Here is a 15,455-nt window from a genome sequence, read left to right as displayed (position 1 = left end):
AACGCCCCTTGGAGAATGCGAAATTCTGAGGTCCACCGTCTGGCCGAGATACAAATTCTCGAAGATCGCTTTAGTGAGTCTATCGAGAGGTACAGGACTCGTTGCCGCACATCAGACCAACAGGTCGTCCGCGCTATAGTCGCACCCCCTTAGGTTATCAAATTTTTGTTTTGTAAATTGTAGTCAGTAGTTAGGTTATCAATTTAAAAAAAAATAATACCGGAGCTCCAAACAGCCAAACTGCCCATACTCGCATAACAGTCCCATCTTCTATGGGATTTCCTATATAAATGGGACTGTTATGCGAGTAGGGGCAGCAAAATGTAAAGTAATGTAAATCATTAAACAAGTCCAATACCAAAATTATTAAAAGAGAAACAAAGCTGAAGGACTCCTGGGTCAAACTATTAATGATTGAATTTTTTTTTGTTAAAGCCCAAATGAAAACAAATAAGAATTTAATCGAAAAAACAAATCTGCTTGATTAGTTCCAAATCAACCATCAAGCTGTTACTTTATCTTAAAAAAATAGTTGTAAACCGTGTGTTTTTCTGCTACCTACAAGAGGTTATGAGCGCCCGAAGATAGCTGCGCACGGAATCCCCCTTATTCCGGTGGACCGGGATTCGAGATATTGTAGTTTGCGCGTGAAGATGTTCTTGGATGCGGCTGGTGTACTGCGGACCTTGAAGGAAGATGAGCCAGAAGCTGAAGCGATGATTTTTGATGAGGCCGACCGGAAAGCGAAAAGTTTCATCGTTGTATTCCTGGCGGATAAGGTCCTGGAAATCGTCCGGGACAAAGGCAGTGCAAAGGAGATGTGATCAAGCTTGGGCGACACTTTCGCCAAAAAGTCTGTGGCCAGTCAGACGCTACTGCGAAAACAGCTTAGTCACCTACGGATGAAGGAGGCAGCATCGATGCGGTCCCACCTGTTGGTGTTCGACGATTAGGTAAGGCAACTCAAAACGGTCAGTGCAAAACTGTTGGACGGAGATTTGGTGTCCCAGTTGTTCCTAAGCTTGCCAGACTCGTACGATCCCCGCGCTCGAAAATACTAACGAAGACGACCTCAATTTGGATTTGGTCAAGCAACGACCGCTGAGGATCGACCGGCGGCATTTGTGGGTCACCAATGGAAGCATGGTGGCAAATTCAATGGAAAATGCCACAAGTGCGGTCAAATCGGTCACATGAAAAAGGACTGCAAAAAGAAGGTAGGTGCTGGCGAACCTCGATGCGCCAACCATGTCGAAATGCAACGTCATCAATCTCAAATTGGACTCCGCGGCGAGCGACCATTTGAAATTAATGACGTTTTCAACGTGGTAGAAAAGTTTCCGTGCCCGGTGGTAATAAACCACCGCAAAGGAAGAAGGCGTGATTAACGGCATGAGCAACCGTGATGTCCCCATGACCATGCGTAAGGTGCTCTACGTGGCGGACCTTCGAGACAATCTGCTGGCGGTAAAAAAGCTGGCTGCTACTGGCGTCGAGGTGCTGTTTCTCAAGAAAGAAGCGGTACTCAAGAAGGATGAAGAAATCATCGTTACCGTTCCGATGAGGAGCAAACTGTACGAGATCGAAATAAAGGCGAGTGGCTCAACTGCTAACGTTTGTCAGGTAGAACGAAGCGATCTGTGGCATCGTCGCCTGGGGCATCTCGGCCAAGGTGGCATGGCCAATATGGTGCAGAACCAGTTGGCAACTGGCGTGGACTTCAAGCCCCGGGACAGAATCGATTCTGCGATGCCTGTGTCCAGGGTAAATAGTGTCGAGAACCTTTCGATGGCACACGTTCGCGAGCAAAGCGGCCCCTTGAGCGCATTCATTCGGAAGTTTGTGGCTCCATCAATCCGCCGGTCTGGGACGGATCGAGATATTTTGTTTCGTTCATCGACGACAAGACGCACTTCGCCATGATCTACCTGATGAAACGGAAGTCGAAAGTCTTCGAGAGGTTCCAAGAGTACGAGGCCCTTTTTTTTACTTAATTCGTTTGCTGAGCTTTCCATCAGGTGCCGTAGGGCATCACAGAGCCGAAATCTTTTCTTTTTTTACATTGTTTACATTTTATTTATTTTAATAACTATGTTAGTATGGGGAAGTTTTAAGGTTAGTGAATACATCTATACAACAGCAAAGGAAATAATTTTTCGGGATTTCTTAAGCTATTTAGATTTTTATGTTGATGGGATAGGATATCCAGATCTGTAACGAAACTAAACAGAAACGGTTTGTGGGAGACACAACGAGAAGAGGACAAATTGATTGAGGAAAACGAAAGACAGGGAACGAACGACAATCAAACTCGGATATTGATACGCTTCAAAAACAGGTAAATAAAATTAATATATTCCAAATCAAGGCCCGCCAACACTTCCCTAACAGGTTTCTGCTGTCTTCCTCGGATCCGGAGAGTTTCAGTCAGATCAGATCTGATGCTACGATGCTCACCGCATCCCCATACGACATGTTCGATATCCTGGTAAGCCACGCCGCAAACACAGAGATTGCTTTCTGAGAGCCCAATACGGTGGGTATGCGCGCTTAACGAATAGTGATTGGACATAAGCCGACACATGACACGAATGAAATCACGGCTCATGCCCAACCCCTAACCCATTTCACCGTCTCTCCATTTCTGTTGCCAGCTGATCAAGGTCTCCCGACGGGCCAATGCAAAAAATCATCGAAGGCGATTTGACGCTCGTAAACATCGCCTTCTTTAGCGCCTACCTTAGCCAGAGAGTCCGCTTTCTCATTGCCCGGAATGGAGCAATGGGAAGGGACCCAAGCTAGGGTAATAGTGTAAGAGCGATTTGACAAAGCACTCAATGCTTGGCGTATTCTATTCAGGAAGTACGCTGAGTGCTTCACCGGCTTCATTGATCGAACAGCCTCCAGAGAGCTTAGACTGTCGGAAAAAATGAAGAAGTGCTCGGGTGGGAGAGAACTGATGTACTCTAAGGTGTAATGTATAGCTGCTAGCTCAGCAACATATACAGAACATGGCTTTTGAAGCATGAAGGAGGCGTTATGAAAAACGTTGTAAACACCAAAACCAGTGATATAATCCATTTTTGACCCAACAGTGAAGAACTGTCGGTTCTCGCTGACATGCCCGAATTTACTTGCAAACATGGGAGGGATAAACTTTGAACGAAAGTGATCTGGTATACCATGGATATCTTGCTTCATGGACAAATCAAATACTACAGTGGAACAGTCGAAGTCTAGGAAGTTGTCACGATTGGTGTTAACCGAAGATGGGCTGACCTCCAGCGTCATGTACCAGTAGTACACACTCATGAAACGAGTTTGAGGGTTATGTTCAAGCAGCTTTTCGAAGTTTTCAATAACCAATGGATTGAGAATTTCACAACGGATAAGGAACCTGAGTGTTAACCCCGCGAAACGATCTGTCAGGGGCTCCTGCAAGTACCTCTACACTCATTGTGTGAGTCGAGTTCATGCAGCCTAGCGCGATGCGAAGACAACGGTACTGAATCCGCTGAATCTTCAGCATATTTGTTTTCGCCGCGGATTGAAAACAAAAGCTACCATACTCTAAGACCGACAAGATGGTTGTTTGGTACAGCTTGATCAGATCTTCCGGATGGGCTCCCCACCATGTTCCGGTTATAGTTCGCATGAAGTTGATTCGTTTTTGGCATTTCTGTGTCAGATACGCAATGTGTTTCCCCCAGGTGCATTTGGCGTCGAACCAGACCCCGAGATATTTAGAATACATGCTATTGATTGTCTTACCCATGAGTGTAAGTGGAAACTTGGCAGGTTTGTGTTTCTTTGAAAAGACAACTATCTCAGTTTTCTCTGCAGAGAATTCGATACCCAGCTTTAAGGCCCAAGTAGACAAATTGTCCAGAGTACCTTGTAAGGGTCCTCGTAGTTCAGCTGCTGTTGATCCTGTGACAGAAACAACACAGTCGTCTGCAAGCTGTCTTAACGAGCAATTTTCCATGAGACAGTCATCAATGTCTCTCATATAAAAATTATAAAGAAGGGGACTCAGACATGATCCCTGGGGAAGACCCATGTAGCTAATTCGTGAAACTGACAAGTTGCTATGAGTAAAACTAATTTGCTTCTCGGACAACAAATTGAACAAAAAATTGTTCAAAATTGATGAAAGGCCACTTGCGTGGAGTTTGTCGGAAAGGACATCAACACAAACTGAGTCAAAAGCACCCTTAATATCCAAAAACACTGAACCCATCTGCTCCTTTTTGGCAAAGGAAAGTTGAATTTCAGAAGAAAGCAGCGCAAGACAGTCGTTTGTTCCTTTGGCTCTGCGAAAACCAAACTGCGTATCTGACAGCATGCCATTCGATTCAATCCAGTCGAAAGAGAATCATCTTTTCTAACAACTTGCGAATACACGACAGCATCGCAATTGGACGGTACGAATTATAGTTCGACGCGGGTTTACCGGGTTTTTTGATGGCTATTACTCTCACCTGCCTCCAGTCATCCGGAACAATGTTACACTCCAGAAAGTGATTAAACAAGTTCAATAGGCGCCTCTTTGCGACGTCAGGGAGGCCCTTAAGCAAATTGAGCTTGATTCGATCCATTCCTGGAGCGGAATTATTACATGAAAGGAGAGCAAGTGAGAATTCAACTATCGAAAACGGTCTGTCTATGGCGTCCCTATCCACCGGAATATCTCGACGCACGCGATCAACAGGAACGGAATCCGGACAAACTTTCTTAGCGAAATCGATAATCCACCGAGGAGAACTCTCTCGATCCTCATTAACTGACGATGTATTTCGCATTCTTCTTCCGACGGTCCAAAGCGTTCTTAACGAGGTCTCACGCGATAATCCTTCCACAAAATGACGCCAATAACCGCCTTTCTTCGCTTTCACCAAGCTTTTAAACTTGCGTTCAAGGGAAGAATAGCGCTCATAGTTGTCAATTGAACCACGTTTCCGAAAGTCTTTAAACGCGGCGGATTTCTCGCGAAAGAGTTCCTTACACTCGTCATCCCACCACGGATTGGGAGGCTTTTTACGAACCGACGGACCTGGCATAGGACGGCGTTGTGCTTGAATCGCGCTGTTGAGAATCAACTCGGATAAAAATCGATACTCTTCCAATGGAGGAAGTACTTGTACCGCTTGTTCTCCATCAATAGGGCACTTGCAGCCTTTGTTTAGTGTGCCCAACGGACCCATTTGATTTTGCTGGGAAACGTTCTGTAACCTGTTTTTCGTTTCAAAGCGTTACCCAGCAAAATCAAAGGGAGCCGTTGGGCACACTTTTGTTTGCTGCAAGCGCCCTATGATTGTTTCCGCGTACTTTCCCTAGTCAATGTGTTTCGTGAGGTCGTAGGCGAGATCGATGGATGGAGACTGTTGTGTTCCATTGGAAATTGAAACTACGATCGGCAAGTGATCGCTACCATGGGGATCCTGGATTACCCTCCATGAACAATCCAGCGATAACGAGCTTGAACATATTGAGAGGTCTAAACGGCTATCCCTAGGACTTCCATCTTGAGCTGGAGGTGCCACTCGTGTAACTTCCCCAGTGTTGAGAATTGTCATATTGAAGTCGTCGCAGAGGTCATATATCAACGTTGATCGGTGGTCGTCATACAGTTCCCCCAGCCTGTTCCGTGGGACGAGGCCCTTGTAGCCGCACAGTTTGGATTGAAGATCTTGAAGCTTATTGTGGACCGTGAGTATGGTTCTACAGCGCAGAAAGGCTTTTATAAGAAGAAGGGCATCCAAACCGCAGCCACCGTCGCCTTCACGTCGCCTCAGCAGAATGGTGTGACCGAGCGATTCAATCGGACACTGATGAACGGTTTTGTACTTGGTGAACTGTCCAACAGTCCAACAGCAGCGTTGCTCGTGACGGTCGTTTCGACGAGAACTGTTTCCCGTACGCTTCTGATATGAGGAAAATTGAGAAACCTTTAGTAGTGCTACCATCGTACGAGCAAGAGGGGGAAGTAGAACTAGTAGACGAGCTGGTAATTAAAGCTAGACCAGCTGATGAAACGGTGCCAGAAGAGGTCGCCGATGATGATGAGGACAGCTATCACGAAAATAACGACAATTCCGAGGAGTACGAGATTGCTGAACCAACTACCGCCGCGCTCTCTTCTCAAACAGATGGACGCGATGCTTAGGGCGAGGCGCAGCGAACGGGCGCAAGTTATCAGGTAAGTTGCTTTTTCACTGTTTTTCGAACAACCTCTGCCGCATTTTCCTCTGCTGTAGATGTTCCTGAGACCTACCGGGAGGCGCTGAGTCGTGACGACCGTGAAGAGTGGCTGAAAGCCATGCAGGACAAGCCGCTGTCGATGGAGAAGAACCAGATGTGGCAGTTGTGACCATGCCCTGACAACGTGAAGCCGTTGAAAACTAAATGGTTTTTTCGCATCAAGGACGACGAAGACGAGCGTGCGGTACGATACAAGGCTAGAATCGTCGCCAAGGGTTTCGAGCAGATAGCGGGACTGGACTGTGTTTTATTTTCTCGATTTCATGCGCTTTTTGAATAGCTCCCAAACCGTTGATTTTAGCGATATAGTTTGTTCGGAGAAGTTTCTTGGTTTATTAAAGCGCAACTTTTGACGAAAAAAGTTTTGTGATCAATCCACCTAGCAGTGAGATAGAAAAACTATTTTTTCAAAACATTCAAAACATTCAAACAAGCTCCCAAACCGTAACATTTTTCATATCTTCTACAAAGTTGTTAAACATCTTAAAACGCGTGTTTTTGCTGAACATCGCACCTCTCTATCTCTTAAGGAAAAAGAATTATCAGTCAAGATCGTTTTAATAAGGCTTATTTGTATGATAGTAAAAACCCATACAAAGACGCTTATAGACAAAAGTTTTTATCAACTGCCAAAAGGGGAGATATGGTACTTTCATGATTTGTAAGAGTTGTATGCGCCATTTTGCGCCGAAGCCAGTTATAGAGGCCTAAACTACCCCTTGAAAAAAGAGTAATTCATGAATAACTTTGTTATTTCAAAAGATAGAGTGATGATATGTTTAGAAAAAACACGGGTTTTTTTATGACAAACAACTTTGTAGAAAACACAAAAAATGTTAAAAATCTTTGAAAAAAGTTATGATAAAATATATGATTTTTAGGGGCCATTCACATACAACGGCATATATCTCAAAAAATATAAGAGATAGAAAAATTGTGTCTTCGACAAAGTTGTTTCAAATTGATAATTCTACAACTTTGCCGAAGACACCATATGTCTATCTAAATGTTTTGAAAAAATAGTTTTTCTATCTCACTGCTAGGTGGATTGATCACAAAACTTTTTTCGTCAAAAGTTGCGCTTTGATATACCAAGAAACTTCTCCGAACAAACTTTATCGCTAAAATCAACGGTTTGGGCGCTATTCAAAAAGCGCATGAAATCGAGAAAATAAAAAAAAACAGTGGCTTGCAACGATTAGGATCATTCTTGCTATGGGCGCCCTCATCTCACCTTCTTCCACCAGATGGACGTGCAACCGCTTTTCTTCATAGTGATTGAGGCCAAGGGTAATTGTGCTTATTCTGCGCGGCGTGTGAATCGAGACGAGCCGCTTTCACCGCGAGTGACGTGAGACGAATTATGTTAATCAAATGGGAGCGAGTCAATTGTCACTTCATTCGACTCGTCTCATCTCATACGCCGCGCAGAATAAACACAAATGTCTGTGCACTCTGTATACCACATACAGAGCATAATTCTAGTTTTAGTGGGTCGTCGATGGCATGGCATCCCCACACTTCCTTATATTAGTTATATTCTCAGGGTCTGGTTGCAAAAAGATCATCTCGTATAGAAAATTTATGGTTACATAGGTCATTCTTTTTCATAAGCTTTCGGATTATTGAATAGTTTCTAAGTCAGCTGCCTTTCGAAATCAATTTTGAATATTTAAATAACTTTGTTTTTGCTTTAAAACTAACGTCAACCCTATCACAACATGACTTTTCTCCACAACCCGCTCATTTCATCGCGAAACGAACCGATTGCATCTACGAAAAATGCATACTAACGAACTGGTCGCGACTTTTGAACTGACCCCAGACGGCCGAATTGGTCGCCGTTTTGCCTGGGTCGTTGGATTTCGCACTGCCGAATGGGGACCCTGTGCTGGTCATTTTCATCTTTTGAATGCTACTACCGAAATTGGCCGATGATTTCTCTGGCTGGCGGTACATCGATGAGCCGTTGCTGCTGCCGTTGGTTTGGCCGCCCATGCTTCGGATCTTGGACTCTTGCACCATTTTGCTGGCTTGTCTTTTGTCTTTGTGGTTCTCTCGATTTGCTTAGCGGTTCAGGTTTTACGATGGAAACGGTGGACTGCTGCTTTGCGTTCCGTCTGTTCAGGGCACGTACTGAATCTGGGTGAGCACTTGGAATTCCAGCGGGTTGCCTGAGTTTCCTGTACGGCTACCTTTGCGAAGGCTAAGGTTGTTGATCAGCCTGCAATTTGGAGGGATTGGTAGAAGTACATTGGTGATTAGGACAGTCAAACTTTTGATTACTATGACTACTGGCGAAATTGATTTTGCTGAGAGCTGTGCGTATCGTGAGTGTGGCATGGAAGACTAAGAAAAGATGGGAATGAAAATCTTTATATTATGGTAGATTTGAAACTGAAACATAATACACTATTTTCGTTACGTGTAGGGTCTGCTCCAGTAGAAAATTTCCTTGACTTCCCTGGGCATAGAATATCATAATACCATTGTCGAAGAACGCTATTAGCTATGAGCGACTATGATACCATGAAGATGACAAGCCGGAATGATGGAATAACCTCGAACGATGTGAAATATTAATTTATGAATTTTGCATAAATCCTAACATTTAACCTCCTTTTTGTTTGTCAGTGAGTAAAGTAGTTACGACTTAGTTCTATTTCATGGCTAAGTAACGAGTCTATTCAACAGTTTCCCGATGGGAAAAAGCTGGGAGGGAGAAACCGATACGAAATTTCTGTACGTCATAGTGAGCCGAGATTCTGCTGTCACGAACTGTCACTGTGAGCCCGGATCTTAAACAACGGACCAACATGGAAAAAGCGCGTAATTGATCAAAACAGATTTTTGCATATCATCAAATGTGACAAAAAAACGATTGATAAGCTATTCATGCCTATTCAAAAGTAATGTCACGATAGCACCTTTTATTCTGATTGAATATAAAGTATTCAAATACGCATAATTTTACTTTTTCTAATAAAAACGAAAATAAAATGTATAGAAAACTTTGGCCCTTTTTTCATGTTTGTCCGAAAAGTTCGAAGGTACACAACAAAAGAAAACTAGCGATTTTCATCAAGTCTGCCTTGATTGTCGTTGGCAAGCTGGAGTTTTCTTGCAGTTTGAAAAAAAAATGTGTCATATTTCGTGTGTAGTATCGGTGCCTCCCTCCCAGGGAAAAAGTATGAATGATATATCGGCGAAATTGCCAAGAAAGTTCTATTATACGTAGCGTTTCATCCATGAAAAACTTCAGGATTCCTTCTAACGTCTCTCAATAACAGTATGTCGACTACCTATAAACTCCATATGATTCCATATGATTCGGTAATATGTTCTTTGAATCCAGTCAGTCCAGTTCACCGGAAGAAATCTTTAAAAGGTATTATTTATTAGGTTAAGGATACTAGTTTTCGACGATGAGACACGATTTTGACCCACTTTAAATGAAGCTACAGTAAATTTGTATTCGATAAAATTACCAGATTTTTGGATTTTTTCTTAAAATCGTCTAGAATGTCAATGAATGTCATTATCAAAATCGAGTCGACACCCTAAATAAGTGCACACCAAGCAAAAAAATCTTAAAGGAATTCTCCCAGGATTTGATCTTGGGATTTCTGTAGAGGTTCCTCAAGCAATTCTTCCAGATATTTCTGCTGACACAAGGGATCTTCTGAGATATTTTTTCCTTCCAGATATTCCTCAAGGTGTTGGAGAAGGAACAACATCATGACTTCCATCACGAATTTTGGCTAAGTTCCTTCATAGCCTACTTCGAGCATTTCTCGATACTTTTTCGCATTGTATCAGAGTTCATGTATTTTAAGGATATTTCTTAGATCTACCAAAACCATCAGAGATTTATGCAAGATGACCTGAAAGAATCCCTGGTTGAATTCTTTGAGGAATCTCTGAAATAGTTCCAAATGTATGTTAAAACGGATTTCTTGTAGGACTCTTTTGGGTAAATCTCGGAAATAATTACTACAGGAAACGCTGTTGAAATTCTTTTTAATAATTATTGAAAGTAGATCTTACAGAAGCAGGAGAACTTCGTAAATTAATTCCAATAAGTCTACCCCGTTTAGCGAAATGTCGTTTGGCATAATTGTTAAAAACAATAAATTTCATGAAATTCCTGCCATTACATAAACTGGTATATGTAAATTGCTCGCGATCGTACATTCTGTTGTCAGTAATTGTTATAACATACTTCTAATCTTGATTTTTCAAGGCAACCAATATCCAATAAAGTTTTTTGAAATGGCATCATCCATGCCATCATATCCGGGATGTTATAGCGCATATTCAGGAAATGTGTGCAATGCGTAAGCCACGTTATTTAAAAAAAAAGAATGAACATGATATTTTATGACGCATCTTTTGGTCCTAGATATTACTGTAATACTGCAGTATTAGAAATTGTTGAACTACTTGTAGGGATATTAGAATGCTGGAGAAATTCCTCATACCTAAAAACTGCTTTATTCCAATATTGAAATAGTATAAGAATATCTGGAGAAATTCAATGAGAATCGCCTGGAAAAAAAAATTAAAAAGATGGCCTTGTTTACATTCCTGGTCAAATCTTTAAAGATTACAGAGATAATTCTTCGGCAATCCTTGAAATTGTTGCTTATGGAATAACGGGTGTTCAGTAAAAAAAATAACGATTTCAATACCTTCCTGTGATTAAAGTAGAGAGCGTTTTTTTCTCTATAATAGAATTGCTCTCTGGATTCCCTAAAAATGGTTTGCATAGGGTGGCACGTTTCTTTTCGCTCGGTGCTGTCAGTTCAATCGAAGATGGCGTCGAAACAGCAAGCACTTCGCGAACGTGTTGTACGATTTTATGCAACGACGTACATGCCGAAAGAAAGGACCTCGACCAACTTGCCCCAGTGCCTTCCCATTGAGGATTTTTTCGACTCCCTCCGTGGCCTAGTGTACAACAATAATTGGCGGGCCAAGGATACGAAACAGTTGACCACGAGGTATCCGGAAAATGGACGTCAGTGGTGTCCAGCGCTTTTGTTAGAGCATCGCGACTAAGTTGCGTCGTACGGCTGACCAATACCCCTTCTCCAATATTCATTGATGTTTTTTGAAGAATAAAGATTATGTTTTTAATAAAAAAATACAAATTAGTTAAAACAATTATTTTACTACATGACTGAAAAAAAATATCATTTTTTATTGAACACCCGTTAGGATGACTTGTTGTTCGGTGGCTTCTCTTCGTCATGAGTGCTTTTCTAAAACCTATTTAGTATAAATTTTTCATCAATACTTTTAACATATAAGCGCATCTTACTTCAGAATTCCAGAAGATTTGGTCGACAAAACCCCCCATGACGAAGAGTGTAAAACTGCTAAAAATACGTAGGATTCCTTATTTACAATAATGGCGCTCTTTACAAAAATCGTACTTTTCTTTTGCACTTTTACATGCAATTTGTAAACAACAAGGTCAATAAAAGTAAAAATCTCATATAAAATCTAAATATAGCAGTGACTTATTGGATTTTCCTGTAAACTGCTTTGACAAACTTAAGAGTTGTCCATAGAAGAGCTGATGAAAAATTATTATTATCTTCTATGTATAGAGTTAATTTGCCTAGGAGAGTTCACGATTAAAAATCAACTATTTTTTTCGGATCCTAAGAAAAAAAAACATGGTGGTATTGCTCAGAAAACTCTAAACCAATCATAACAAGTTCTAGATTTTGAAGTTAAAATTTTCAGTAAATTTTGAGATAAAAAAGCAAACACTGCAAGAGCTTCCGGATAAATAAGAAGCAAAAATAACTGGAAGAATGTCAGGAAAAGTGTCTGAAAAAATATCAAGATTTTGTTTAATAAATCCTTCGAAGAATTCCTGAATTCCAAATTCCCAAGCTAATATAGAGCTTGCGAACTGTATAACAGCTCTACATTAGCACGGCGAATTAAAGTGCCATTTGGTTACTTGGGTTTTCCAACAGATCTGCTGACAAGATACTGTTGTTGATATTCGACAGAAAACTGTTGTTTCTGTATGACAAATACTAATCTGGCAGTAAACACTGACTTTTTTGGTCGTTATGTTTTTAATATTTAGCAATTTTGCCTACACTTTCCTAATTACGTTTACACAACAATGAATTATTAGAATACTTATCAAAGCATACTTCAACTCTAACCATACAATCTAAGTTAATAACAATCACAAGTTATTGATTTCATTCAATCTCTGTTCGGTCGTTTGCGTTCAAACTGTGATCAATTTTAAATGTTTAACATATAACAAAAGATTTCCGAATTGACAGAGTATAAGTCGAGTCTAGTACACGACACTGAAGACGGCCTTACAGTTGAGTCGAAATACGCGTATCTGTCAAAGGATACAAACTCTAGTGGAATTAAATGGTATAGTACTAAATTCGGTTTTTCATCTACTTAGAGTATGTATGAATATTCATAATTTACATGATATCTCTGAACAGTGTCAAACTACACAGATACACCTAAATAGAAACTCGTCGTTTCTGGTGGTCTTTCCGTGATGAGTCATATCTGAATGCTAAACTTGCTCAGAACCGACGGTTTTGTGTCGATAAACAGCAATCTCGGAAGCAAAAAGCATTGTTTTTTTGTTTGTTATCTTCTGATGGAAAGAGCAGTTATCCTTGTCGATCGCAATTTCGAACAAACCGGTTTGAACATAAACAAAGGTTTGAACAGTGTTTGCCTCATTATCTCATCAACCTTTCTTCGTCAGCCAATCCGCGCGTGGGGATGTATCACGTATGGAACCGCTGCTCGTGTAGGAAGTTTGCAGATATTGGATTTCGATTGATGGCTCAACTTTTTTTTTGGGGCCACCTTGGGATCTTTCCTGACGAAATTTAACCAGCTTATTGCATCAGCCTGTTTGGGACTGCATTATTCATTAACGAGAGTTGTAAACCTTTGTAATGCACATCAGTAAAAATTTGAATACCGGTCTAACCAGCGAGGGAGACGCAGCAAACACAACAGGTAAATGTTCATTATGACGTTGACTCCGTAGATATAATATGATAAACCAGATTCATGCAAGGTAACTGCAAACGGTCACGTTGACAAACTTTTGCTCAAAAACCTTCACTGAACTATCATTTCACATGCTTTCACTTAACGATACACACAGCACAGCATCTTCTCGTCTCGTTCAGAGTATCCTTCGCACAGAAGATCCCAAGAACACCAGTATAGAACCTTTGACCCGGTCTCGATAATTACCTTACAGACGGAATGAATTTCAACGCTGAGTCTGACTTTACCAATAACATTGACACCAATATCTATTTGCTTCCAGGTAAGGAAGAACCAATTTCAACAAAATGAGAAATGATCCACTACTAGATCCACTGTAGAAATGATGCCTGACGAACAACACGTAGGTCCTATTTATACCCTCCAGCCCAGTCCGATCTATGTGTATGCGGATGAGCGCAATCTACACACGGAGAGACACATTGAAAACATGTTATTCAAAACCAACGAAACTGGTTCCTACGTTTCGTTGCACGGCTTTCGGCAAAAGCTGTGAACTCTGTTTTAATTCGAATAATCGAATAATTGAATGAAAGTGGATTATAGATTTACCCTTTTTAAACTTCAACCTACTTTATCGAAGCCATTAAAGGCTTATGTAGTCTTTTTCGAAGAAGAGGTTTGACTAAAGTCTACGCTCTATACAAATTTGAAAAGATGTATAATGAGAAAAAGCTCTTAGGAGAGATAGGAGTTAAGATCTTAGAAAAAAAAAACTATTCTACGTGATTTAAGATCAGTTCTATTACTTTTGAAGTGAAATCTTGTACTTCTTTGGAAAAAACCTCTCAGCGATTCTGAATTTCTTTATCAAATCTTTTAATGTTTGATGAGAATTTTTCTGATTATTTAAAAATTAAAATTTTCAATACTTCAAACATTAAGTAAATACTTGAGTCATTGTAACCGTTTTTCTTCAGATCAGTTTATTTGGTCTGAGGTTTGGCTCCATTTGAGAGAAGTAATTATTTGAATTCATAGCACTTTAAGGAATATAGTTCACCAATTATTGTGACCAATTTTGTGAAAGAAATCAGAGTGGCAAAAACGTTCAAAAAATCGATGTCTAAACTAGTCTCAATATTGTTTCCTCAAATTGAGAATCCTGCGACTCTTCCTTCCCATTCCACTAACAAACATTCATTCCCGTGACATTTGTGGAGGATGCAGAGATAAAAGCGGTCTCCAAACAGCAAAAGTTGTTTTCTTTTTCTAGCCAGACTACTTAAGCAAAAAAAAAAACAAAAAGATGTTTATGAACTTTATTAGGATATTTTTCTTTGCTTACCCATTATTGAAAAGCAATTGATTTTACGGTGAACATGGAAATTTTCAAAATAGAGGTGAAATGTGCTTTCAAAAGAGACAAATCAGTGGCTGAAATTTGGCCTGAAAGCCTTCATAATTCGGAGCCCGCAATTATTAGATGAATCAGATTAAATAACAGAGGAACGAATATTTGCAATAAAAACGCGTTATTTTAATGAAAAATAAAAACATTGAAATCAACTTTAAACATAATACCTCTATCAATACACAGAATGGGAAGGAACGTTTACAAATTGTCAATTAGGGTCTCTTCATTACAAGATTTTTTCCTGCTTGTCTATTTGTAAGTTTGGGAGACACATAACTCCTCTACCGGCAGCTTCTTTTTTTTTACCAGAAAAAAATATTCAAATCACGATAACTTTTCTTTTTCTCAATATATTTCACCATTTTTTTCACAGATTCTCAAACAACTCTTCTAGTTTCAGAATCTATGTCGATATTGGTTTTGAAGATATTCCGATATTCTTAGGGGAACCGACATTTCACAAACAAAATTTCTTTGGTCGCCATTTTGTTTTTAGCTAATTTATCAAAAAAGAACAATAAGAAGCTTCTCTAAAAAAATATTTAAATCGATTGAGTTGTCTCCAAGAAATGTCAAAAACACAAAATGATGTTTTTTGGAAGTTTTCAAGAACTTTTTCGGACGGAGTGGCAGCAGAAACATAAATGTCCATTACTCAAAAACGGTTGCACCAATTTGTTTCATTTTTTGAATTGTTCCCAAAAACGAATAACCGAACATGAGAAAAATTCCAGATTAAAATATTTACGTG

General features: G+C 40.4%; 1 protein-coding gene across 1 annotated transcript; it reads right to left on the bottom strand.

The window, feature by feature from the left end:
* Positions 1–7,907: 7,907 nt before the first annotated feature.
* On the bottom strand, positions 7,908–13,686 carry LOC5571070. The gene is made up of 2 exons (XM_001659460.2): positions 13,534–13,686; positions 7,908–8,485 (listed from the first exon to the last, which is right to left on the bottom strand). Exons 1-2 carry the CDS (start codon positions 13,581–13,583, stop codon positions 8,386–8,388), a joined length of 150 nt encoding a protein of 49 aa, XP_001659510.2. The 5' UTR covers positions 13,584–13,686; the 3' UTR covers positions 7,908–8,385.
* Between the last annotated feature and the right edge of the window lie 1,769 nt (positions 13,687–15,455).

The sequence above is a fragment of the Aedes aegypti genome, chromosome 3, assembly GCF_002204515.2.
Source record: "Aedes aegypti strain LVP_AGWG chromosome 3, AaegL5.0 Primary Assembly, whole genome shotgun sequence".
In the NCBI taxonomy this organism is placed as follows: domain Eukaryota; kingdom Metazoa; phylum Arthropoda; class Insecta; order Diptera; family Culicidae; genus Aedes; species Aedes aegypti.
The sequence above is the reverse complement of the archived record's forward strand: the minus strand, read 5'-3'. Positions and strand labels throughout refer to the sequence as shown.